General features: G+C 45.7%; 1 protein-coding gene across 1 annotated transcript; it reads right to left on the bottom strand.

The window, feature by feature from the left end:
• Positions 1 to 57: 57 nt before the first annotated feature.
• LOC142559206 (acid-sensing ion channel 1-like) lies at positions 58 to 27,562 on the bottom strand. Its single transcript, XM_075670836.1, has 9 exons — positions 27,546 to 27,562; positions 22,375 to 22,591; positions 19,690 to 19,844; positions 15,942 to 16,045; positions 14,940 to 15,100; positions 11,625 to 11,729; positions 3,371 to 3,393; positions 2,593 to 2,665; positions 58 to 237 (listed from the first exon to the last, which is right to left on the bottom strand). Exons 1-9 carry the CDS (start codon positions 27,560 to 27,562, stop codon positions 58 to 60), a joined length of 1,035 nt encoding a protein of 344 aa, XP_075526951.1.
• Between the last annotated feature and the right edge of the window lie 281 nt (positions 27,563 to 27,843).

Raw genomic sequence — 27,843 nt, 5'->3', positions numbered from 1 at the left:
TGTGTGAAAGTGCTGTTGCTGGAAGGATTTGCAAGGGACCCCATAAACAGGCTCAGTTCAGCGGGCTGACAGCTCATAGCGCTCTCGTCCGGAGGCCGCCGCATTCACGGCTTTGAGCGAGGCGACCGTCTCTGCCAGCGCTGTAGCCACGGTGTCGACTACGCTGAACAGCGTCAAGAATGACAGGCCCAAGTAGATGCCCATTGTGCCACCAATGGCGGTCACCAGACTGGGTAGCTGCACATGGAAAACGAAAGGAAAGCGAAGGAAGGTGCTATATTTTGACAGCATGAACCGAGCTATGTGATTATTGTGATACATGATGGATCGGCGCATTGCCTTGATCGTTCTGATAGCAGGCGTTAGCACATGTTTGAAAAATGCATAAGATTCTTGCTCGGTTTTAGAACGCTGTTAGTTCATTGCACGTCCGCCACACTGTTTAAGAGGCCTGATTGGTGAATGCTGAAGTTGTACGAAATATTCTGCGCCAAACAACAATAACATAACTACATTATCCCGGATACAGCCTAAATAAATTCAGGTATTCACATGTGCATGACGTGCAAGGTAGTGGTACACGCTGAAAGTGGCTCGATCGTCAATATTGGTACACATGCAGCACCAAATGTGAGATGGAAAGACGCCCGCCGTGAAACTTTTTCGTGGCGTTTGCAGCGACCAACCTCTTTTGTTGTCCTTGTGTATAAATTAGGGCCTCGCCGAAATCGTCATTCAATAAGTATTGCAAGAGCATTTGTAAAAAAAAAAGTTTTTGGTAACGGGCGCCTAGAATTATACTGGCTGACGCGGCAATTCGGACTTGACATGTTTTTGCATTAAATGGCAGTCCAGAGCGTCTTACAAAAAAAAAAAAAATACTGGCAAGTGTAATAGCGCCCTGTAATGTTGTAATGCTCGTTCCTACACAATAGTTGTGAATTTGGACAGTGTCCCAACTTCTACTCGGGTTTAGTTGATTGCTCATCGTTAAAGGAAGATTGCACAGCATTAGGAAAAAGAAAACTGCCTAGTTAAGAAATTTTCTCGCGTCACAACTTTCAAAAAGAAATTACCTTCAAATTACTGACATTTCAATGATATACAGGTATAGAGAGGCAAGCGGAAAATTCCAGAACTGACTTTCAGTTTAATTTTTTCCGCTACTGATTAACCTTCTTTTTTTTTGTAAAGGTCGCACTTTCGCGCAAAAGGCAGAGCATTGACAGCAGTAGCAAGATATTACACAACTACACCAAATATAAGGGTCTTAGTTCTGCCGCATAAGTTGTAGTAAAGATTCGCTTACTAATCAACTAGCATGGGCTCACGCACGCGCAGGCAAACATCATGAACAGATATCACTCGATAAACGTGAAGACTGGTGTCAACCCTGGAGTGAAGAACATCGCAAACAGAGAGTAGACGATGCTTCCTGCTGCCTCTCTCCAACGCGCTTCTGAAACTTGAGATTATGTGACCTCCAGCATTAAAAAAAAAAATCAAATTATGGGGTTTTACGTGCCAAAACCACTTTCTGATTATGAGGCACGCCGTAGTGGAGGACTCCGGAAATTTCGACCACCGGGATTCGATCCCGCTACCTCGTGCTCAGCAGCCCGACACCATAGCCACTGAGCAACCACGGCGGGTACCTGCAGCATTAGGCGCACTTGATGACAGCGTGCACGAAGCGACCAGCTATCTCGACTCGCCCAAACTTTGCATCCGCCGCAGATTACCTACAAGCTAACGGCATGTGGCTCGCGTATGCGCTCAACCACGTGAACTGCCAGAGAGGTGGTTCACTACAGCCGGGAATAGGGGAGGAAACGCAGCCTCGCCTGCCCCTTCCCCCCTAACTCCCTAGTTCGCCTTGCACGCCGTCACGTGATCAAGGGCGCGCATCATCCACCACCCTTCTCGGCTCATCCTAGAACGCTTCCTCGCATACCTGCAGCCTGCGGCTGCGATAGGGTCTTAGCGCACCTGGATTTTATAAGGAACATCGAAACGGACGACGGTGAAAATTCGACTGTAGTGTCACTGTACTCGCTATCGTAATGAAAATGAATACAGTCATTTGAAAGGATGCTTTGGCAGCGTAAACTGATTTAGTATTTGACGTAATAGTTCTGCGAAAACCCGAAAGGTGGAGAGAAGTAATTAACAAAGGGAAAATCAGACATCCACCCGTTCGTTGCGATTGCTACAAAGGAAACCCATACGGGTTCCTTGAAAGAAAAGCATCGCAGTAGAAGAAAAATTCGTCCTAGTGAGGGATCCGTTAGTGGCAACTGCTACGAACGGGTGGATGTCTGGTTTCCCCTCTATTGATTTAGTATTGTTCTTTATTGAGTCTTTAAATCTTTAAAGAGAAGGTTTAAGCTATTAAGATATATAGTTTGCTCTTAGTTTGCATAGAAATCAAGATTATCTTTATGGAAATCAGCAGCATGTCGCAATAATCTAGGAAACTCGAGGGAGTGTTTCATCCAAGCTAGAGGGTCATTATCCCCGGAGGTTATTGGAAATACTAAGTCATGTACATATCATCATCATAATCGTAATCAATGTCGTTTAAACACTTACGGTAAACTGGGGATAGCGCTGGCGTTTCTCGATTTTCTCGTTGTCTAGGTAGATGATCAGCTTTGCCACCGTCCTGCGTGACACACACACAGACACAATTTTAGGTTAACAGATAACATCGAGTCTCAAGGTTGAGCGTCAAGGTCGCCAGTTTGGAACAGGATTTTTCGTTCCTTCGAATTTGCTCGGAAGGTTATGTGCATGATGCAATGAGACATTAGGAGTTTCTTCGGCAGTGGGCGGAAATCAGTTTCTGGCGTCTTTTACAGCCGCCTTTGATTATGCAATTTTTATCATACATCTTGCTTCTGTGCTCCCAAAAAGAGTCGAAAATGGAGCAACAAGGTCCACATGTGCGCGCAGGGGGGGGGGGGGGGGGGGCTTAATTTAAACCCGGTGAAGGAGATTTGGCTCACAGTGTCTGAACTCTTAGAACTCGCAGATGATTAGGTAAGGCAAACAATTCGAAGTCTTGCAGTGTTCATCGGTGTAGTTAGGTGCCCTGAACAATATGCGAAAGTTTTCTATTACTGTATTTGTGATAACAGGTGTATGTCTGCGTGCTCACACATACACATGTATACCTGCCGTAAGGACATACATATGCGCACAAATATGTGTGCAGACTCCGCTGTAACCGTAGGCAACGTCTACATTTTGATATTTAAGGTTCTCGAAAATAAAGATTGAAATGGAATTCGCCTATCCACGTCGTTTTATGCTACGTAATAAAAATGCTTCGTTCCTTTCGGTGTAAGAGTTGTTTATGCCTGCTCACCTGTTTCCGTATTTTCGCCTGGCCTGCAAATGAATGAGGAAAGAGGACATTAGGCGACGCATTTGTTCAGGCATAACAGGGCTCGTCCTCAAAACTGCACTGCTGTGATTAATGTTGCTTACATAAGTATCTCAGACATGGGCAGCATGTTCTACTGGACTGCAATCTTGTAGCTAAGATTTACTTCCGGTTAACAACAATTCAGAAACCAGCTGACGTCACGCATATTACATGCAACAGTCGCCGTCTTACTACAGATTTCGTTATGCAATTGTCTCGAGCACATAACACATCGGTGCTTTGTAAAAATTGTTTGACTTTGCGTATTAAGATTTCAGTACGTTCATCTGTTCATTGTCCTTCTACGGCACGTTGCATCATGGATGCAAAATACGACAGCATGCTTTGCGTTGATTTGGTACGTACGGGGGGCCATGCTCGATGAGTCAGCATTTTCTTGTAGACAGCTTCGCTGCAATTAAAGAAAAGAAGTGCATAAAGATATTTTTGTTAAGGTTACTGCATCGCACAGGATTGCATGCTGTGTGATTTCTAATCAAGAATACTTGATTCATACGACCCTGAGGAGAATTCCTAGAAAAAAGTTCTGAAGCATGCGACTATTCGTTCATAACGTATTCTCTTTGTTCCACAGTAGTTTTTTTTGTGCAATCATTTTTATTTTCAATTGTACTGATTCTAATTCCAAAGAGCACAAATTCTTAGCCTTGTTCTGATGATGGCGATAATTTTTTTTCTAGTTGGACGGCAAGCATGGAACGTCTCATGCACCTGATGCTAAGATTGCGGTGAAGATGCTGACCAAAAAGAATAAGATACAACCTATTCGCCTGTAACTCTACAAATCCCTTAACTTACTTTCAGAGAACAGCAATCTCAAATTGGCAATAATTGGTACATGCTCATTATACCAGCACATTCACTCATCTGCCCCTACTTTAGCATCGCTGAACTCCCCGAGGTGCGAAGAACTCTTTCAATCTTTAGGTCCTCAGAATAAACAAGTCCAGCCCAATTTCCTAGTTCATTTATATGCGGCTTCTTTTTCAAACTCCTGCAACTGCTTTATCTTCTACCTCGCGTTTTAGAAGAGCACGCAACCGGTCTTGGACGTCACGCAGAATGCTATTTTTTTTTCGACATGTTAGTGTAACTTGGCACGGCGGCTGGTATTTCAAAAGAATTTAAGTTTCATTTACCAGCGTGGTGTTGCCAGATACCAATGCTTAATTTTTGTTCACCTATGTCTGGTTTGGCCCTTTCCTCTCAATGCTATGTTAGGTCAGGATCCCGTGAGCTACTACTTTTAAATGTCCTCTGCCTGTTATCAGTGTTATTATTGCAGTGGACCTGAAACCATGAAACATTTCTTTTTACAATGCCGTAGGTTTAGAATTAGAATTAACGCCTTCTGGAAAGTCCTCTTTGCCAGCTTAGACTAGGCCTTACGCTTCCTTTGCTACTCTGCCAATGTTCGTCGGCACAAGGTTTCTGCAGCAGGGACGTACATGAGATGCCATACTTTATAAGTGAAACTAATTAGGGCCTGGCATGCTAATTTTCTAAATTCTCAGTGTCCTCTTATCATTTCGTAGAATGTAAGCTCCTATAACGTGATTATTCATTAATGTATACTATTATACATGTGGGAGGCGGTGCGAAAAGGTAGCCGCCGTAGCCACGGTTTATTTAGACCGGCCAGCCATGGTGCGTGCGGAATCTCCGGAGTGGCCTATAGCACGCCAGCCTGTTCCTGTTCTTGTTCTTGTACCCTAGTGAAAGGGCGCAACCCACTCTGGGGGATCGGCCGTGAATCTGGCGGTGAAGGAACTATTAGCATATTTAAAAAATAAATTAGGGTTAAAGGAAATAAGTAGCTTGCAATTGGGATTTAAAGTGTCTGCTGTTACAGGTATGAAAAATCAGTTATCTAGATATTTTTTGTGAATTTTGTGAACATTATAAGAATTTTGAATAATTCTACCATGCAATTCGTTTTGTCTCGCGCAGGAAGATGCAGTGGTCTTCACAAATGTCCCTGTGGCTGTTACCCAGTACGCTAGCGCCAAAAGCAATAGTTATAGGAAGTTGTTGTTGTTGTTGTTGTTGTTGTTGTTGTTGTTGTTGTTGTTGTTGTTGTTGTTGTTGTTGTTGTTGTTGTTGTTGTTGTTGTTGTTGTTGTTGTTGTTGTTGTTGTTGTTGTTGTTGTGAGTGGCCGTGGCACATACCCACAATGGGGGATAGGTCAAGAATCGGGTGGTTCAATTAGGTGCATAAATATAATAATGATAACAGGTGAGTTAACAACTCGAGCGCTGGAGTTTAAAAGTAAACGTTTTCTATACTCGGCGCTAGATGCACGTGAGCCGCCGTCTTCTTCCCCAACGCTGGAGGCAATAGTCGCGCTGCCACATATCTTTTTAATGCCTCCTCTTCAATTTGCAAAATTGACTTTTGTTGGAAGTCAGCACAGTGTATGTCGTCTCTCGCAGTCCTTGTCCTCCGCGTTGTACGTCATCTTTTATCATGAATTACCAACTAGCCCGAGCAACCACCCTAGTTGTCTTTAGTTCTTCCGTTTTTCATTTTCTTTCCTCTTCTTTCCTTTTTTTTTTTTTTTTTTTGCTTACTACCGTCCGATTCGTGGCATATCTCCCGCAGTGGGTTGAGCCATATAAGCTAGGATCGACCAACCTACCGATCACGCCCGCATTGCCCTTCTCTAACTTCGGGCACAGCGCATCGCCCTGCGCGCGTCCCGGAGACTCCCTATACGGGTGTGCCTCTGACGTCACGATGAGGCCTCGGCGTGACGACACAGGCGGTGATTGTCGCAAACGGACACGTTCGCCGTACTTCGCTCATTCGCAGTGATAAAGAAAAAAAAAGAGGATTAAGAGCAACGTGGACGTTTAACGGTTTGCTGTCACTTTCAGGAAGCACAGTTGTTTTTGCTGAGTTCCACTAAGACTTCAAGGAACCATTCCAGCATAGTATAGTTATGCGTGTTCTAAAAATCTAAGACCTCGCTAGCTCATATCGTACGTTATTAGTATCTTTTGTTGAACAGTGTTTCCCAGTCTATATTACCGCCTTTTCTTCTTTTCTTTCAATTCAGTTTTATAGTTCGTATAAGCGAAGTTCTGTGCACGCGAAGAGTCGCAGGTCTTCCGGAACGGCAAACTCGTGGCCAAGTGCAACGAGCAGCAAGGAACGGGAAATCGGGCACTAATTTCTGATTCACACGGCAGGAAATGAAAGATACGTTAGCTGTCCCCCTCCAGCTTTGCGCGATAGCGAGGTTACCTATCTGGCTCATGCTAGTTCTGTGCATGGAAGAGCTTAGAAAATTCAGACTTACTAACACGGCAGAAAACAGGAACATGGCAGCTGGTGCAGGGAGTACAATCGCTTCACATCAGCCACGCACGCCTCCGACTGGCATTCTGCGCGAGATAATCAGAGGTTACATGAGAATAAGGACTTCGACAAGGTGGCGAAGCAAGACGCCAGGTGCAGCCCCTGCCAAAAGTGTACGAGCCACTCCGCGCATTTAGTATTATTTGTCGTTCGGCTCTGTGGTGCGGTTCACGTGGCGCTCTGTCCTGACACAGCACGCCTCTGGATTTCAGGGTGCTGGACTTTAGGCTCCTGTAATTAACCTCGCGATCGCAGGTAATTGGCGCAGCTCGTATTCTTTCGACAAAGGGCGTACATATTACGACGAAAGCTCACACGGCCAACGACGATGCATCCCTCTTCGTTACTCTCTCTCTCTCTCTCTCTCTCTCTCTCCGCCTCTCCGCTGCTGACCGCTGCTAAGGTGTCGGCAGCCTGCGCTAGATAGTTACTGTGGTCAGCAGCAACTTCCTGCCCTTCCCTTTCACTTATTTGTTAAAAATAACGATAAACGACCAATTACTGCTAGCACTTCTACTGAATGACTGATTAATAATGCTATTGGTTAAGCTTAGAGTTATGGTTTGGCACAACTGCTTAGTTACCTCTGATCTCACTGTACTGTGTGAACCTATTCTCCGCGAGCGAGTGGACGCATCTCCCAGGAATGCATTTCGCCGATTTGTTATTCAACTTGTGGCTCTTAAGATTTTCCGCCGTCATCGGCAGGATCATTTAGGCGTGACACAACAACGTAACATCACCGCGCCGTCAAGAACTATACGTCTGTGAAACACGCCAATGATGACAAGGCCGCCTTGACGATGGAGTTTTTTTTTTCCCCCATCCAGTAGTCAGCCAGCCTTCCTGAGACATTTTACCCTGGTTTTAGCCGGTTTCTTTCTTTTATTTTTACTTACAAATAGACTAGTGACTCCGAGCGTTACAGATACCACAGCGTTAGAGGAGATTCAGAATGGCGAGATGAGCCAGTTGGTTTGGGTTCATTTTAAAGGGTAAAACAGCGCAAACAAGGACAAAAGGAAGAACGCACGACAACACGAAGCTGTGCGAGTCATTGTCATACGCCTAGTCGTCCACGGGTATAGCATTAGGCGGCTGCCGTGTTGTGTTAGCTGTCACCATCACCAGCACTGTTATACCTATTATGATATACTGTTATACCCTGTACCCAGTATACACTGTTATACCCAGTTATGCCCATATACACTGTTATATCCATCAATGGCCGAGACATTAATGTGTGCCCCTGCACGTTGTCACTTATGCAAGCCATCATTATTGTATTGCCACACTGCCTGTAGGCGACAAAGCAGTCCGAGATGTTTTGATCGTGCGCACTTGCAATGTAACCTCAGTCTCGCCGCGCGGAAGCCCGTGATCTCTGCAAAGAAGCTGCTCACCGCGACTGCGGTGCCGATCACGCGGCTGCCGCTGTTATTGTGTGTGAATACAGCGGCAGGGCCTGTGCTTCCCCGCGGACTCGGTAATTAAGCCGCGCACTGTCGGGCATGTCGTTGCTATGTCACGGCAGGCAGCGTTATGCGCAGAGGTACAGAGATAAACGAAAGCGAGTTGTAGTTGGCTACCCTGTGAGGGGAGAGAGAGTGGTAAATGAATATAGAAAGGGAGAGAGAGAAAGAGGAAGGGAAAGCGCGCACAGAGTTCAAGCTTTGCATCAGCTTTCTCAATATCCCTCACGCAGGACCGTGGACCTCAGGAGGTGGAGTTTCTCGGATATAGCCCTCTGCGCGCATTGCCTTTGGTAGCGCTGACCTCGAGACTTCTTTTCTATTAAGGTTAGTGCGTAATAGTTAAACTTGCAGTGTATAGATCTTTTTCTTTCTCTTTTTTTATTGCAAACCGGTATTTTGTTCGTTACAGTTTGTGTGCATAAGATTTGTTTCTCAGCTTTTTTTCTATAATCTCTCTCTCTCTCTGAACAACGCACTGAAGACTGCATTACTTGCAGAAAATGCTGAACCATATAGCATATATTCGTAGCTTATTCGGTGTTGGTGTTCCAGCAGCAGATACTACAAAATATAGATAAAGGCTTCTCGAAAAGGCATAATAGAATTCGTTTTTCATCTGTGGGCGATCCTGTACGATACATCAATTGCCCTTCACAGTATTCGGCAGACTGGAATGAAAGTGTCCGCGTCATTATTATACCAGGTTGCATATGCGACGATACTTCGCTGAGCACATGGCTCGCTTTCATGACGCTTACATGGCGCAGTTTGAACGCTTTGAATTTGCGGAGAGAGAAATAGAGAAGCAAGAAAAGGCAGGCAGGTCAAATATATAGCGACGTCCGGTTTGCTACTCTGTACTGGGGGAGATGAACGAGGAGAGAGGGGGGGGGGAAGGGGGAGAGAGAACACTAGTTACATGCACACTTTAAGGCGCGTACCTAATCTCTAAACGGTCGCGACGACCTGTGTATTTCAAATACTGCAGCACCGTTCTGGGTGCTTGCTGCGCCAGCGACGCGCCCAGCCACGGTCCGAGGAGATCGCTTATGAAAACGGTCTCGAGTCCAACCTGTTTTGTGCTGTCCGAAAACTGCGGCGCTGTACGTCATAACGGGCACAAGGGCGTAGGAGGTGTTCAATAGTTTCCTCGGTCCCGCAGGACCCGCACAAAGCTGTGTCAAACGTTCGGAAGCAGTAAGCTTTCGTGAATGCCACCCCGATCCAGAGGCGGCAGAACAATGTTGCATCGAAGCGTGAAGCTCGTGATGGCAGTTGCAGCTTTAAAGGAGGATTCAGTTTATGTGGGTGACGCTTCGAGAAACTAGGAGACGACCAATAAGCGTGCGTGATAGCTCGAGCCAGGAAGTAAGTTTCCATTGTAGCGTCGGTTCACGGCAGAGGGATCGGAGCAGACCGGGTTTCCTTCATGGGCGGACCGGGCAGCTTCGTCGGCGAAGTCATATACCGGTATGCCCTTGCAGCCACTGAAACGGTATGTCATGCTCTTTCTCGAGAGCTTGATGGTGATCATTTCTTATCTCCTTACCAATGTCTAACAATCGCTCATGAGTCCTGTAGTGTAGGGCGAACTATAGGTATTGGTGAAATTGCTTTCATGATGAGCATGTGTGACTGAAGAAGGCTTAAAGTAACTGAAGTGGCGAAACAGGAACCTTTTCTTTGAAATGCGAGTCGAAATGCACGAAACAGAGAAAAACGAAAGTTGGACCGCGATTCAACCACTAGTTGACGTCTATCAGAGACAACGTCTTCCTGGGCGAGTTCTGGGTGGGAATGGGGCGCAGTAACTGCGCATGGCAGTGAATCACGTCACTTCTCGCATGAGAAGATCAGAAAAAGCGTCGGACTGCTTAAAATGTTTTGCTCCAATATCTTCGGGATCATTCCACATATTTAGACTGCACACGCCCACGGGAGCGGCCGAGATTTTTTAGATTTCACCACCTTCGGGATCGGCGCATATGTTTTAGAGTGCACCATCTCCAGGATCGACCAAATCGCTTAGGAAGACGTCGTCATTAAAGAGCACAAAAAAAAAAAAGATAGCGACGAGAGTCCTACACAGCGTCTGTGAGGTGCCTAGAGAAGCGCATAGAGCTGCGTAAATGAACGAATTTATTTTTTCTTTGCCTAAAGCAACGTCACATAGGCTGGGGTGCTGGTGGTCCAACCCCGCTCAAATCGCCGGACATCTTCAATAAAGTTTTCACTCACTCACTCACTCACTCACTCACTCACTCACTCACTCACTCGCTCGCTCGCTCGCTCGCTCGCTCGCTCGCTCGCTCACTCACTCACTCACTCACTCACTCACTCACTCACTCACTCACTCACTCACTCACTCACTCACTAAAGCACCGTTGGTTAATACGCACGGCGTCCGCTGCAACACTGCTTCGCTCCGGAAATGTTGAAGGTTCGCACACTGGAGTCCATGCATCCGCACCGTTCCACTATGGTCAGCTGCAGGCAAGCCGCCAGGCACTTCTACGTCACGCGCGAGAAATGAATACGTACAAAAGGCGAAAGATACTTAGCAAGTTCTGTATGCAAACCGTTATTAGGTTGTATACATCAAGAGCAGCATTAGGTGATAGCGAATCCCTAAAGGCACGCGAGGATTTACAATTGCAATCTTTGATCCGCCTCGGCGATGGTGGCGTTCTACTACTGCACACGAGGTCGTACGTTCGAGTCCCAGCTGCATATAGATAAGGGAGGAATGCAAAAAGAAAGCGTTGACTGAGTGTTTACGCTAAAGAAGACAAGGCCGACGTACACTAGAGGTCCAAATTGTTCGATCAACATATGTTGATTCTATCTCTATATTCTGAAACCTTCTTTTTCATGTTCATTCTTCACCGATTTCTTATGTTATTCGTGTCGTATTTCAGGAGCCATTACGTCTACCTTATCCTCTTATCGTCGACACCTGGTTTCTTTTCTTTAAAATAACTCTTTCGGGCATGCAAAGGCTATTAAGGGCGTTAGCTCCAGAAGCACGGCCTAAATATTTGGTACAGTCACCACAAACTTCTGGTGCTCTAAATAAATAAAAAAAAATAAAGAGGGGTGATTCAGTGATTCAAGGCTCCAAAGAGGTAAAAGCGCTTCGACACAATGATTCGAAATTTATTTCGTAAATTGCAGGTAGCTTATGATTAAATGCTGCGACCGAAGAACACGCAACTGCAACAGTTTCAGCGCCATTAGGACTGCCATGCTGCCCTCGCCTACATCAAACATCATTACCGCCACCGCTATCCAGTTAACATAAACAAACAATTTTTTTAGGAGCAATTGCCAGGTATCACCTCCCGCGTGTAGCTGGTCTGCGTGTAGAGTATCTCCTTGTATCCCGGTGGCCAGTCATGGCGGCAGGGCTCCGGGTACGGAGGCTCCAGTCTTTGTATCGTCATCTGCAAAAACAGACACAAACCACGACACCACTTTAGATGCGCGTGCCTTGTTTGGCACGGGCTCACGGAGCACGTCCAGGGTTCCAGTGGCTTGTTCCTGCGTTCGTTGCACCCTTGCGAACTCACGAAAAAGAAACGCGATTCTGACGTAACGACGGAAGCTTGAAGAGGAAAGCTCCAGAGTTGGTGGGAAATCTTTCACACAAAAGAGTACAAGAAATGGAAAGGCGCACATGTGTGTTTTAGCTTGTACGCTTACATGAGCACGCGAGAGAGAGAGAGCGTTATTTGCGTGCGTGCGTGCGTGCGTGCGTGTGTGTGTGGGGGGGGGGGAGTACTTGCGCCCGTTCATGCTGAGTTTAGCATGCCATGAAGGGTGACTTTGGAAGCGAGCGGCATGCGAATGTTTGAGGGGTGTGTCTTCTGACACTTCACCGCCTGCAACACTAGATGGAGGAAGAAAGTCTTCGGGAAAGGAACTCTGATAATTGCACGCGTAAGGCCCCTGCCGCATTTTGCAGAATCGCAACTGCATTGCCTTTGCAACGCCAATCGTAAAAGACTTATGCGTGAAAGACCCTCAAGCTGTGTAGTCATCATCATCATCAGTTTATTTTCACTGAAGGGCGGCCGCCACTCCTGGCAATATCCGGTTTGTAGCTTGACAACGAAAAGAGCTTCGCCTCAACAAGCTTTTATTTGCAGAGAAGCACGCTTTACAGGCAATGGCGGCATCCTCTTATTTCGGTCCCATTTCGCTCACGCAAAGCGTTCGCAAAGTGTCTCGGTTGTGGTCACGGACTTCCGGGAGACATGTCGCGTGTTTCTCAAGGGACACGTGACTGCGGCTAGTTTCGCGATAATTCCCAAATCTTTCAACCACCGTTTTCGCCTACTCTGGTGCCCGGGACACGCGTGGTGTACAAGGGAACGAACAGGCTAACGCGTTAGCTCGAGGGCGTACCAACCGAGCGTACCAACCTCTTCTGACCCCAACCACTCGCATTATCCCTCTCAAGATCCTATCGTTTTAAATGCCAAAGACATCCTTGCTCATCAGCGCGGAGTCCGCAGAAAATACCCGCCGCCTCACCCACAACTTAGCGGGGAAGGAGGAGGAGGAACTTTATTATTGCAGAAACCGTTGCGCGGTTTATTCCTGGGTGGTTCCCTCTGACAGGGCTCCACTGGCGATCGCGGCTCGCCGGGCCTGGTCGAGGGTCGCCAGTTGGCTTCCCAGGTCCAGTTCGGAGAGTCTCGCCTCCCAAGACCACGTAGTGAGTGTGTGTGTTGTGACTCGTGGCGAAATTGCGTCGCCCGGACGGTCGGTGCATTCGTGTGTTATGTGCGCGAGTGTCGCTGTGTGGTTGCTACACCAGGGACATGTTCGGGACGTATAACTGTCTGGGTAGATTGCGTGTAGACGAGACAAGTGTGGGTATGTGTTAGTTTGCAGGCGGCGCCAGTCTCTTGCCTGGAGTTTATTGAGAGCTTTGTGTGGGGGAGCGTATTGCGTTCTTCCGAGCCGTTGGTCCTGTTGTATTTGTTGACCTGTCGTTAATAACTCGTGGGTCGCTTGTCGGTCTGTCGGGGGCTGATGAACGGTGTGGTCTGCCGCTCGTCTAGTGAGACCTCGAGCTGCGCAGTCCGCCTCTTCGTTGCCCCGCAGGCCTTCGTGCCCGGGGCACCAGACGATACCGTGGGTCCATTCTAGTGTGCGAGCGAGGATTCGAATGGCTTGTAAAGAGGCCACCGATTGGCGCAAAATGCAGACTGGGGTATTTACCCATCGAAAATTGTTAAACGCCGTGTATCCCACTCGCTATAGGGCCAACTTCCCTTGGTGCGGTGACATACCCACCCTAATACATGCAACCTGGGAGTGCGCTAAGCGCCCTCATAGGCCAAATAGCAGTGACACACCGGAGCTGTGGGAGGCACAGCTCGCCCGTTCCGATTTGGCAGCAGAAAAGTCCTTACTTGGCCAGGTCAGGTAGGCGGCAGAGGCCAATGGGGCCCTGGACCGGGGGCCTCCGACCACCCCTCCTTAATATCTTTCTGTCCAATGAAATTTATTTATATCACTAAATTTATAATTCTGCCGATGGTAGATATCTTTGAACTTGCGCGCAGTATTACGTCACGTTGTGTGTTCTGAGTCTCGAAGGACATCACCCATATTTCATATTAAACAGATGGGCAGCAAATCAAAACTGAAGGGTTTTGAGTGTCAGGCACAAAATTGACTGAATATAGCTCGGTTGTCCTTAATGCGAATCAGGACCCAGGTACACTGTCTGGGACCTAGATTGTGAAATTAACATAACTGTAACAGTAAAGAAGGTTCAGCCTAAGGGCACTAAGGAGAAACACCAAGTCAGTTCAGACTGGTAAGTCATTATTTGAAAACATTGTGGTCGCTAATTGCGCGATGATATAGGTTGAATATTAAAAAAACAATGTGGTCAAACTTTCATTTATTTAATATTGCGGTGAACCCCACCGCTGGTACTTCAATACAGTTTGGAAAAACAAATCGAAGATATGGCATCACCTATTTCAAAGTATTTTTTTTTCGTATTTGGGCCACGTTGGCTCAGTAAATGTTCCCAAAACTTGGCGCATTGAATCTTTGGCATGTTGAATTGGCGCTACCATTGAGAAAATATGGTACCAGATTCAACGACGTAGCATGTCTTGCTGACGAATTGTAGATCGCAGTCAACCACAGAAAACTAATACAAAGTTTATGGCGCTGCGTTCGAAAATGGAAGTTAATGGAGCTTGGTAATTTCATTGGACTTTCTCAGACTGACTCTCCCTTATGTGTTACAGCGTAATGTACAAATTACCGCAAAATGCGTCGATGATATTATATTCCTTCTTAGTTTAACCATTTCCCCAAAAGTAGGGTTCAGGAACTTTCTCAAAAGGAAACCAAATTAAATGTGGAATTGTAGTTGATTTCTTGTGCCTAACACACTAAAATGTTTGCTATAAATTGTGTTATTTTGGAGATGGTGCTACTTTATCTTGTTGCTTTCGTATAGTCTAGTTTCGAAGTAACGAGTAATACTTTTTGAGCTGCAGAAATAACAATGTAAGTGTATATATGTATGCGCCTGCGTGCACATCTTGTAATGGCATGTGCCATTAAGAACCCCACTCGCATTTCTCTTTTTCTCTCTCTTTCTCTCTAGGCGCACTTACCTTGGTAAGCTGTAAGTAGGAGGCGAATTCCGGTGGGATGTGTACTCCGTTGCGATTGTAATCCGACTCCACCCCCGGCTCGTGGATCATGACCTTGAATCCGACTTCAGTCGACAGGGGCAGGTATTCTTCAATCTCAGTGTCCAGTACCATGCGGAGAGCTGTTCGCAAGCAAAAGCAGGTGAACTCATTGTTTATTTATTAATGCGAGAGCATTACATGGCTCATTGTGCGACCCAGTCGTCGTCATCAGAAAGCCGTGGCATAAAAACCGCACACAAATTACGTCATCTAGCTTTCTTTTCTTTAATGTGGCCATGGTGAGCATTCGATCTCTGCCCCAATGCCACCACTGCTACCACTGCGTAGCCGAGCGGGCTAAAGACTGCGTCACCGTTGTATTTTTTTAGACATGATATTTATTACGACGAATGAAATGATTTATGTAGAGGAACTATTTACCATAATATGAGCACTATAGGTAGTCATAGACAATCACAGGCCGACTAGCAGTACATACAAAGAAAACGTCACCCAAAGCAACTTCTTCCATCACGACAAAAACTTGCAAGGACAAACTGAACACGTAATCAAAATAGGATACCAATCCGGGTGACACCCTTCCTAATCGTAGATGTCCTTTAAGTGCGTAATCATTTGAGCGAAATGCGATTTCGAGGAAATTGTTCTTTCTGCATTTCAGTCTCGCATTCGAGTTTTCCATGGGTTATGCATGCCTGTGCAACCCTGCTGTAAATCTTGTCCAACCACGTTAGTCGTAGTGTTTCGAATCCGCGGTCTTTAAGATTTAGGAACATTCAGCTCTCAAACGCGCGGTATAACACGGCATTATACATATTCGTGACACTCTCTAAATGTAAATCACTTGCAGCAAGAACTTATGAACTAGGAGGAAAATGAGGAAACGAGAGGTCGCCGGGTGTCAGCCAGGGTATTGTTGCTTCTCATTCACCTTGGGTCACACTGGCCTTATGCACTGACCGTTCATGAGGTCGTTTCTGTATTCCGGGGCAAAGTGAAAGCCGTGCTTGAAGTTGAAACAGTAGCAGGTACCGTAACGTCCAAACGGGACTGCGTAGAGAAGACTGCACACAAGGCAAGACAATAAACGGGAGATGGGAAACGTGAAATCAAGATTATTTATTTACTTATTTATTTGTTTGTTTGTTTGTTTGTTTATTTATTTATTTCGAGCACTCCTAAACGTCCTCATGGAAAATTACTATATTTTCGGAGGAGGGGGGAAGGCATACCTGGGAAAATTGTTCCTAGTAGAAAGACAGAACAAAGAAAGCATGTCACTCACTGGATGTCAGTGTTATCTCAAAACAAGAACTGGTACAGGGTAACATATCGAGATGTATTAATGCAGCAGATGATATCGACGACAGCAAGATAACAGCCAAATAAATACCCGTGCAAGTGTTACTTAAATATATGCATCACGTTGGCTAAGCTTGAGTACTATATGGAACGACTGCGCAGTAGCTGATGCAGTTTAGTAGTCAAATTCAGTTTCAACATACGGTGGCAGATTATTCCAGTTAGTTGCGATTCGAGGTATGAATGAACTGGCGAAATACGATGTGCGAAAAGTGATTCGTTTGGCTTTACGTGAATGAGCGCGGCGCACTTCTGAAGGAACAAGAAGCAGTGCAATCAGTTGGCTCTTCCTTCGTATAATAAACTTTCTAGTTTATTGAATATTGTGCATTATCGCGTTTTATGGCCGCAATAAACTAACACGTGCACGTCGCAGCAGTGCCTCCTTAGAATGGACTCGAACCTTAGTAAATTTTTAGCGAAACTGTTTCTTTCGCGTACTTGCAACAATAGGCAGTTGCCTCTAACTTAATCGCCTACTTGGAAACTTTACCAGTACCCGCTGTCTGTTCCGTTTGAAACCTTGCCCGCATATAACGGTTTCCAGCACTTGCTGATGAAATTTACGAAGGTATCAATTCACAAATCATTTTAACCAGTCTGTAAGCGAGGGTACCATGCCCAAAGACTGGAAACTAAGCAAAGTAACCCCCGTTTTTAAATCTGGTAAGCACTCCGACTCATCCACTTATCGCCCGATCTCACTTACATGTGTTGCCTGTAAACTTTTAGAACATATCATATATTCCCATGTGGCGTCCCACCTCGACAGAAATTCTTTTTTCTTTAGCAAACAACATGGCTTTCGTCCGGGCTTATCATGCGAAACACAACTTTTTGAATTCACCACAGATCTCCACCTAAACTTAGATTCTTCATTTCATACTTACGTAATTTACTTAGATTTTTCAAATGCTTTCGATCGCGTCGCTCATCACCGACTAGTGTCCAAACTTTCATGCCTTCACCTCGACCCACTAATCCTATCATGGATCATTTGCTTCCTGACAGATCGCCCCCAGTTCGGTGCGGTCGCTGTTCAGATACTACCAAAGTAATATCGGGTGTACCACAGGGATCCGTCCTCGGCCCACTCCTTTTTTTTAATATACATTAACGACCTCCTAACAGACATATCATCCACAATACGTCTATTCGCCGATGACTGTGTTATTTACCGTCGTGTCACTACTAACACTGACCAATCCATTCTGCAAAATGACCTAAATTCGATTGACAAATGGTGCTCACGCTGGATGATGGAACTAAATGTCTCCAAATGCAAGCTAATGCATGTATCACGTAAACGCTCTATATCCAAATTTCTATACTCTTTGGGCTCTGTGAATTTATCTGAGGTCGACAGTTACCGCTACCTTGGCGTTATCATTACTAACAAACTAAATTGGTCGAAGCACGTTATACAAATAACAGCCGATGCCTCAAGATCCCTTAACTATATTAAAAGATCCCTATCCTTGTCTCCTCCGTCGATTCGTAAACTGGCATATGAAATTTTCATCCCTACCAAATTAGAATATGCGTCTACAATTTGGAATCCGCATCAAAAGTATTTGATTGACACTTTAGAAGCTACTCAATATCGTGCCTCCCGTTTTACCTTATCGAATTATGACAACACTATCAGCGTTACTAACTCGAAGTTATCTATTGGTCTACCCCTTTTAGCATCAAGACGTATAATTTCGCAACTCTGCCTATTCCATAAAATCTACTATAACTTTCCTGACCTTCGTTCCTCGCTTTTATTTCCACACGTGCGCTCATCACATCGTCTATTCAATTCTTTATGTATCCAACGCCTTCATGGTTCTACAAACGCTTTCAACAAATCTTTCCTTCCCGTTGCAATAGAACAATAGAACTCGCTCCCGGAATACATTGTAGTAGAGCGAAACCCTTCGAGATTTCGAGAGTTACTAACCACCCATATTTGCAACTAATTATGCAAAAACCTGTTCTTTTTAGTGTCTTTTCAGTTGTTGCCTTTTATTGCTTTGGACATGACCATTCCTTCGATGTTTGTATTATTGTTTTGCCCCCCCCCCCTTATCTAATACCCCACATGGGGCCCTTAAGGGAATAGTAAATGATGAATAAATGATGATGATGATCCACACACAGTTTACTTCGCCAGAAAGTTGGCGATGATTATGTTCAAGGCATAAATATGAAATTCTCACCCCATAGTACATTTCAAATTTCCCTTATTTTAACTCAATTTGAATTTGGTCTCTTGTGCCTTTGTTTCATGGCTCTGTGGAACGTCGCCGATGAAGGCAGCGTGCCGCTCTGGAACGCTCGAATACGTAACTTTCTACGAAGGCTGTAAGTAACCTTACGAAGATTTATTTATTTATTTTATTTATTTACCCTCAGGGCCTTTGGGGCGTTACACAGGGGGTGGGTACATGGTTTAACAAGAACATAATCTGAAGTTCCTCATGAAATCAAGAGTTGAAACAGTTATTGCTAGTTAATCTCAACGTGATTCTTAAAAGAAATAAAGAAATATTAGCACCGTGCTTCGCATAGTTAACTGAGGACACCGGTGAAAAGCAACTGCAGGCCTAGAACAACGCTTAATATTGAAATGATGACTAGTATTCATTGATTATTTTCAAAGCACGGAAATAAACTGCACGCTTCCAACTTTCGTTACACGCTTCCTATAGCGTCCCCCCCTCCCCTAATTTCCTGGAAATGTATATTCTATGCCGTTTTCTTCGTCATGTTGGGCAAGCAGAGAAATTTTGAAGCGTTTTATATAACGCCTTTAAACGGGCCGAGAAATGAGGGTTCAGCAATTTTCGCTGAAACCTCAATTGACACGCACACTTCAAGTTCAAAATTTTACCCACATGTTGCCGCTATAATTAGCCAGATTTTGTCAAAACACAAACTTCTCGAGTTGTGAATTTCTTTTTTCATAAAACTGTGAAAAGGGGCATATAACGCTTTCGGAGCACTGTTACAGTCGCATTAACAGCTTCGCTGTAAGAGAATATCATGGTTCTGTGAACTTTACAGATAAATGATCGTGGACTTCCTGCAGAGTGGCCACTTGTAATCTGTATTTCGGCAGAAAATCTAATAGCACGACTTGAACAGCGCTCGCGTGGGATCGAGAGCCGGCCACGGCGGCCGCATTTTGATGGGGGGGGGGGGCGAAATGCGAAAACGCCCGCCTACTTAGACTTCGGCGCACGTTAGAAAACCCCGGGCGGTCCAAATTAATCCGGAGTCCTCACCACTACGGCGTGTCTCGTAATCATACCGTGGCTTTGGCACGTAAAACCACATAATTCAACTTTGGGCGGCGCACCTTTTCTTCCGACAGTTGAGCGACCCGAAGGTGCACTCGAGGAACAAGCGTTTGCGTTGGTGCCCCATCCGCTTGCCTAACGCAATGTTTCGCCGCTGTATTCGCATCACCCATTGCGTGAAGTTCTCCGCTTCCTTCATTACCTCCTCGCTCATCTGCAAATTACGAAGAGGGTGAAATAACAAGAAACAGGTTATGAGAAGCCATCTGCGATGATTGCCTAAGCTACAGTGTTACCATCATTTTTTGAAGCGTGTCGCTAAAGTGAGAGCAAAAAAGTCGCTAAATTTCCGCTAAATTTTCCTGGACATCCGCTAAAATTGTCGCTAAAACATTTGAGTAAACTTTGCTTAACGTAGGCGTTCTTTCACAGCGCTATAATATGCGCTAGCATGGCGTAAATCATTTACTGAAACATCTCACGTTTGTCTCCTGTCCGTATGAGAGGAATAAGCAGGGAATTTACCAGTGTATAGTAGTGGGCTTTTACTTTAATCTTGTACATACGTAACAACGGGCAACGACAGCTGAAATTCGCCGTTTACCCTGCGATTGGCAGTTTCCAGATGCAGCACTATGCGAAAGAACACAAGCAATATGATTTTCCTAGCACGCAAAAGCACTTGGTCCACATCATCCCTGAAAATTGTCTAGTTATCGGCGTTCCCGAAAGGTTAGCAAAGGACAGCAAATTTCTGCAAGACACACAAGATCGCATGTTAGCACAGCGATGGCAATTACGTTACACTTGTGCGCATGAAATACTATGCTTATACGCCAGTTGGTCTATCTGAAGGCTCTTCTGGTTACTGATTTGTCAAGAACACATGCGATAAGGAAGCAGGATAAGGAAGTGTGTTCAAGTTCGAGTGAACGAGCCCAGCCGCTCCTATATATACGCCTTTCTCCGATCTGTCTATCTTTCACCTGTGGCGTTCTAAATCTCGCAATAAAATTTGTAAATTTTTACGAATCGGACGTATTTAGTGAAAGTACAGAAAGAGGAGCGTTAAGTCCCAAATCGCTTTCCCATTTTTTTTTAAAGAAACGTGCATTTTGTGAGAAAACTGGGAAGGCAACATTTACTTCATCATGGTCACAGAGCCTGCACGTCATACAGCCCATTTCGGTCACTCGTAATTTTTGAATTATGAAATGCGCTCTAAAAGGCTATTTCAAAGCACTTTTCTAACTTCGAAGTCGCTAAAATGTCAACAACTGTTTTGCATTATGGCTAAAGAAAGCCGCCGTTTGCTAAATTCAAAATTTCTTAGCTAAACAGACAAGAAGATGGGTAAATTTAGCGACAAGATTTCTAAAATGACGACACCGTGAAGCTGTGCGAGAGTGTGCGAGAGTGTGCGAAAGCGTGAAGAAAAAACTTGTCGACAACCGCCACTAAGGTTAGATTTGAACCCTTGCTAATGAAGCAGTGTGCATTTACTTGTCGATCGCACTAACCACGGAGCTATTTCACAACCTTTTTTTTTCATGGTATTTATTACAGTGCGCGCAGTGTCATGAAGAAACATCACCTGATAAACAAACTATTGATACTCATACAGACGCTAAGGCACAGCGATGCCGACACCACATATGTGAACTAGAGACAATAACTGTACCACGTACTACTGCACGCCCTTAAGAGTCACCGCAAAACGCGCTGTTCACATTTCCGGGGAATTATTCAAAGGAATACTTTTCACTAGAAGGTTGGAAATGGTAAACTCCTCACCAAGATGAGGTACCAGCCCGATGTAATGTCGCATTCTTCATTTCAAAGCACTTTTCTAACTTCGAAGTCGCTAAAATGTCACCAACTGTTTTGTATTATGGCTAAAGAAAGCCGCCGTTTGCTAACTTCGTCTTGTGTCGCGTTTATGACACTACACTAGATTATGTTGAGCTCACTGTCCGTTTGCGCCGATATCGACGAATTTTCTTGCCAGTGCTACCCTTTTGGTTCATTTTTCACACCTCACAACATTTTCTGCCATCTCTTCGTCCTTCTAAAGCCTGTCAGCGTTTTGTTTTGGTCGACATCATTATGTGCCGTATGTTGTACACACGTTTACACACCAAGATGTCTGTACACTCAGCCCCCCCCCCCCCTCCACCCCCTGCTCCTCCCTGCCACGCAGGAGCGTGACCGGGTTTCTGGAGCGACACGTTGCAATAGACATCGAGCTGTCAGGATAGAGGATAGAGGCATCTTCGAGATGGATTATGAGCAACACAAGAACAGTGTGAGAGCTCTCCTGCTCTCGCCTCGTTCTCGTGTTGCTCATAGTCTTGAATTTAGATCTCCCGCATTCCCCGTGTTTTCCGTGGATTTCTAGATGGATAGCCATTTGAACAAAATGAATTCATGAAGATATGATTGTTTTGCGTTACTATCTTGCATACGCGTTTTCTACGAGCTGTGCATTCCCATCAGAAAAAAAAAGACAATTCAAAGGCTTCGTCATCAGGTATCGCACAGTGTGGGAGTTGATGTAGTCCTGTTTCAGAGTTCGCTGAAGTATATCCCAAAAGAGGATGGCGTATTTGCAGCTATAATAATAAAATAATGTTGAGCTATCGCGCAACAGTAGTGGGAAATTAGAGCATGGTTTCGCGCTCTACGCGGACTTTGAGTTTGGTGCTACGCTAGCAGGGCTAACAGCGCCACAAAGAAGTGCTTACCCACACGTTTTCCATCGGTCTTCCGTTGCAGAGCCGTTCCTTCCAGTATGCAGTGCCCTCTTGAGCTTCCAGGTCCGCGTCGTTGCCACATAGCACGGACCTCCGCATCTGGTTCATGTTGCAGACGGTAATGGCCGGCAGCGGCAGCTCACCGTCCTCTACCTCTGACAGCTCGATATCTATTGCAACGTGTCGCTCCAGAAACTCTGTCACGCTCCTGCGTGGCAGGGAGAAGCAGGGGGTGGGGGTCGAGTGGACAAACATCTTGGTGTGTAAACGTGTGTGCAACATACGGCACATAATGATGTCGACCATAACAGCTGACAGACATTAGAAGGACGAAGAGATGGCAGAAAATGTTGCGAGACGTGAAAAGTGAAACAAAGTCGTAGCACTGGCAAGAAAATTCGTCGACATCGGCGCAAACGGACTGTGAGCTTAACGTGATCTAGTGTAGCGCCATAAACGCGACACAAGACGAAGTTAATACACTGACGTGTCGCCTCTATCACGCTGCGGTACGTCATGTTTAGTCAATACTGACTAAACCAGTTTTCTGCTCTGCTAAGCTAGTGAACCAGTCGTTTTAGGCAGAGAATAGATCTTATCGGATTTATTCCATGTTGTTTTGGCTTGATGTCATTTGTGCCAATTGAGGGCTGACTGGCTTCGATTTAGTAATTCTAACTTCTTATTCCCAGATGTGTTTCCTTTTTGACTGAAGAAAAACATTTGAGTGGCACTTTAGGGTATCGCACCGTTTGGTTAGAACATCCAAAATTAGTTTCGCGCTGTTTGCTACCTCTGGGTCAAAGTTTTAGGATTGTTGCGATAAAACTGGAGCGTACGTCCTGTGCGAGAGAACGTCTTTATATCGACACGTTTTCTCACTGTACGTCTAACTCGAAAGGAGGCTTGTCTCGCATGTTATGGCAACCTGTAACGCACTCGGTGTACCAGATATGACAACCTGCGTACGTTTTCGCCACGCGAAAAGACGTAGGCAGAGACAAGACAAGACGAATCCCCTCTCACACTTCGTATTAGCGCTCGTGTTGGGTTGTCTTTGCCTACGTCACTTCGCGCTGCCACGAAGTGTGTTACTATCATCATAATCATCATCATCATACCACCACCACCATAATCATCCCCATCATCATCATTATCAGCCTATTTTATGTACACTGCAGGATGAAGGCCTCTCCCTGCGATCTCCAGTTACCCCTGTCCTGCGCCAACCGATTCCATCTAGCGCCCCCGAATTTCCTAATTTCATCGCCCCACCTAGTCTTCTGCCATACTCGACTGCGCTTCCCTTCTATTGGCACCCATTCTGTAATCCTAACGGTCCACCGGTTATCTAATTTACGCATTACATGACCTGCCCAGCTCCACTTCTTTCACTTAATGTCAATTAGAGTATCGGCTATCCCCGTTTGCTCTCTGATCCAAGCCGCTCTCTTTCTGTCTCTAAAGGTTATGCCTAGCATTCTTAGTTCCATCGCTCTTTGCGCGGTCCTTAACTTGTTATCAAGCTTCTTTATTAATTTTCAACCCCACCCTTACACTCTCTCCGTTAAGGCCCTCAATCATTTGTTGTAACTCGTCCCCGGTATTACTCAACAAGACAATGTCATCTGCAAACTGAAGGTTGCCTAGATGTTCGCCGTTGATCCTTGATCCTAAGCCTTCCCCGTTTAATAGCCTGAATACTTCCTCTAAGCATGCAGTAAAGAGCATTGTGGAGATTATATCTCCTTACCTTACGCTTTTCTTGACAGGTAACTTTCTACTTTTCTTGTGGAGAACCAGCGTAGCTGTGGAATCTCTATAGATAATTTCCAAGATATTTGATTAAGCGTCCTGTACTCCTCGTGTGCAAGGCCTTCTCAAAGCTAGAGAGGGCGACTCCCTGCCATCTTTTTGTTTGACAAACGCGCAAGACGTCATAATCTGGTTTTTAGCTCACTTAAGAATTTCGTTCCGATTCAGGATTTCAGAATCGGTATAACTGAGAAGACAATCAGCTACACTTCGCTAAAAAGAAAGAGCCTATTGTCAACATATATATCCTCCACTTCTTTGAAACTTAGTCAAGAATGAATATCTGTCTTTTTTTTTTTTACTCATGTATCCACTACCATTTCAAAATCACACACACTCATAGTTGAGGCAAACAATATAATAAGCGCCACGTTCTCCTCTCTCTCTTTCTCTCTCTTTTTGTTTTTCTCTCTCTCTCTCTTTTAAGCAGGTGGTAATTGTGGGGTCGGAGATACAGAGTGCGCGAATGAACTGAAATCCAGAAGCACCCGGACCACATACCTCACGATGTCCCAGCACGTAAGCGCCGCGAAAACCGCGAGAATCAGGACCCAACATGTGCGTCGGCCGGAGGTTACTCGGGGACTGAAGACCACCTTCATGCCAGGAATATGGGACTTGTACAGAAGCTCCTTGAAATGTGAGCGCATGGTCGCGCCTACGGGGACTCTTGCGCGAGCTTCGTGTCCCTGATCTGCCTGACGCCTCGCACCGGGTCGCGTCCGTGACTTCGTTGGGCTTGTCACATTGGAGGCCTCGGAGGAAGCTTCGAGACTGCATATAAGAATAATCGTCATCACCGTCATGATCAACTTATTATGTCCAGCGCAGGGGAACGGCCTCTCTCAGCGACCTCCAATCTCGCGCCACTTCCACCCCGTCGCATTCCTGCAAGCCTTCCTAATTTCATCACGCCACCCAATTTTCCGCTGTTCTCGACTGCGATTATCTTTCCTTGACACTCAATCTGTGACCCTGATATACAAGAAGTTATCTAACCTACGCATTAATGGCCTGCAAAGGTCTATTTCTTCTCTCTTAATGTACACTACAATATCGACTATTGCCGTTTTTATCTTAAATCCACACCGCGGTCTTGGTGTCTTTCAACGTTACGCTCGACATTTTTCGTTCCATTGCTTGGTACGCGGTCCTTCTTCTTAAGCCTCCTTTTTTTCTTATCCAAGTTTCAATCCCACATGTGAGCCCTGGTACGATGCAATGACTGTCAACTTTTATTTGCAAAGGTAGTGGTAAGGTGCCCGTCGTGACTCGATAATGTCTACCGTATGCGCTTCAACCAATTTTCATTTTTCTGTAGATTTTCTTCTCGTGATAGGGATGAAATCCCTATCTGGTTTCCTGGTCCTGTAAACCGCTGCAGCAAAACGTTAGAACAACTTTGTAACAAAAGCAGAAGCTCCGCTCGTACAAGTGCATGCACGCAGCTTTGTCTGTGCTGCCACAGAAAGTTGTCGTGCATAGGGAAGATGGAGATTTATGAAGTAATCAGCAACGGTTGAACAATGGAACGCTCAGGCTGGAGCCAACGTTTCGACAAGGGGAGTTGTCTTTCTCGAGGCGAAGGCAAGTCATTTGCCCTGACGAACTCAAGTTACCGGCCATAACGAAGGCAATTCCTTTGCCTTGACTAAGGCAAGTCTTTTGTGCTGACGCTGACGAACTCAGGTTACCTGCCCTTGGACAAGTCCCCCGACCTAAGGCAACTTCCTTGATCTGACAAACGCAAGTTACCTGCTGTAACGAAGGAAAGTTCTCGGTCCTGACTAAGAGGAGTCCCCTTCTCGAAATGATGGCTCCGGCCTGAGACTTTCCCGTTTCGTGCATTGTTAAGCACAAAAGAACAGCGACACGTAATCACGAAACGTAATCACGAAACCCCGTTAATAGCTACACGAGTTCTCTGCGGTCAAGACATGTCCTACCAGCTACTTTTAAAACTGGAATATTTCAGAAGTGCGTATAGACATTGAAAGAAGTTGGAGGGTGATTCATCCTGTAGTTCATATCTATGAAAAACGGTGTCTTTCTGAGCGAGTTTGGGGTGATAAGGGGGCTTTGTGAACCGTAGAATTTATTCTGAGCCCCCCAGCGTTTCAAGCGACAACGTCCGTGTAATTCACCAGAGCCGTAGCACCTCAACGACAGCGTCTCGAAACGCTAGCTGTCACGAGGGGAAGAATGCAAGAGCACTCTCCTTAACACCGGCACCAATACCATCAGGTATCGTATCATGAGGCTCAAGCTTCGGGAACGGCGCACCTCTTTAGACTACACTGTCTCCGGGATCGGCCCACGAAAGCAGCTAGAAACCTACCCGATACGGAAAATTGGATCCAACTTGATCCGCATTGCTGTGCAAATGACGGTAACTACTGCGGGGCAGTCACGGACTTGGTGGCGGTGGTAACAATGTTTCTCAGCAATTTTTTAGATGAAGCGACTTCGAATACAGCCGGTGCATGTAAAGGCCATGAAGTCACAGGGAACTGGCGCAGAAATACCTATTCGGCCTCGGCTTACCCTCTATCGTTTCTGCGTCGGTCTTTCTTCTTTTTCTTTTTTTGCTTATACGCATTTTCCACTCACGGTAAGGCACACCTATTTCGCATAAACGAAAAGTATCATCCACACCGACAGTAGCACGAAGCTACAAAGCTTCTTGCTCAGGTCGTGTAGGCGACAATTTGTGTTTTGCTTTTTTATGAAGCTTCCAACACATTGCGGTCTTCCGCAAGAATAATTTACCTGTTTAGTATTTCAGAAGCGTGATCTAACCAAGGAGACAATTCGTGACATTTCGCCGCATTGCTTATACTCCGTCTCAAAACCTTTGTGCAGTGCGGTGAAGCCAATCTGTTGAGAGACTTGGTTGCGCGTTTTAGATAAGGAAGGAAGGCTCTCCCGTTGCACGCCACTAATCCTTAGGTGATGATTTCATGCAGTCGACATCGCGCAGATGACGATCAGCGTCGGGCACAGGAAGAATCCGTTTTTTTTTTTTGTCCCCTCTTTACTGGCTCGCTTACGCCAGCTGCCCCAACTTTTGCTTCACGGCACGGCGCTGATGAGACGGAGTAAAAGTGTGAAGACACGCTTGAACCAACTGCTTGTGTGCGAATTGATCGTACGGAGAAGTTGGCGTTCCCTCCACCTGGTTCGCGTACGGTTACAGCAATTCCCTCGAGAATCCCGTTCGCTTTTCATTAGACCCGCAGTGAAAGGCGTGAACGATTTCGCAAGAAAATGGGACACAATCTCCAAAGCTTACGTAAGAGCAAGTTTCTTACGCGTAACCTACAATCAAAGAAACGGATAAGTCCCACCTTTCCATGCTGGGCATGTCGCCGGTCGTATCTCACCGTCCACTGCGGCACAAGCCGTAGCGAAGTCTTTCGCCCACACAATCCAAAGAAAAAAAAATTGGTTGGAAAAGAGTGAGCGCCATTTTCAACGATATTGCTTTTCTTGTCTGAAGTAAAAAAACAAAGGCAAGACAGCTTGGACACGCGATTCGACCGTCCTGTTGGGAATCAAATTGCGAGTTCTGCCTTTGAAGTTAGCGACACGCCACGAGGTAGTCGTTGCTGCGTTACCACTGCATCTTCGTGTGGCTCATACTTA

This window comes from Dermacentor variabilis, chromosome 10, assembly GCF_050947875.1.
Source record: "Dermacentor variabilis isolate Ectoservices chromosome 10, ASM5094787v1, whole genome shotgun sequence".
NCBI lineage: Eukaryota > Metazoa > Arthropoda > Arachnida > Ixodida > Ixodidae > Dermacentor > Dermacentor variabilis.
This window is presented reverse-complemented; position numbering and strand designations above follow the sequence as displayed.

Bases quoted from the DNA above. Each gene is read 5' to 3' on its own strand.
- LOC142559206 (XM_075670836.1), bottom strand. The intron at 19,845-22,374 runs GTAAGCACTTCT...CGTAATTTGCAG, and splicing joins GACCGATGGAAAACGTGTGG to ATGAGCGAGGAGGTAATGAA. The intron at 16,046-19,689 runs GTGCGCCGCCCA...CCTTGTGTGCAG, and splicing joins CTCAACTGTCGGAAGAAAAG to TCTTCTCTACGCAGTCCCGT.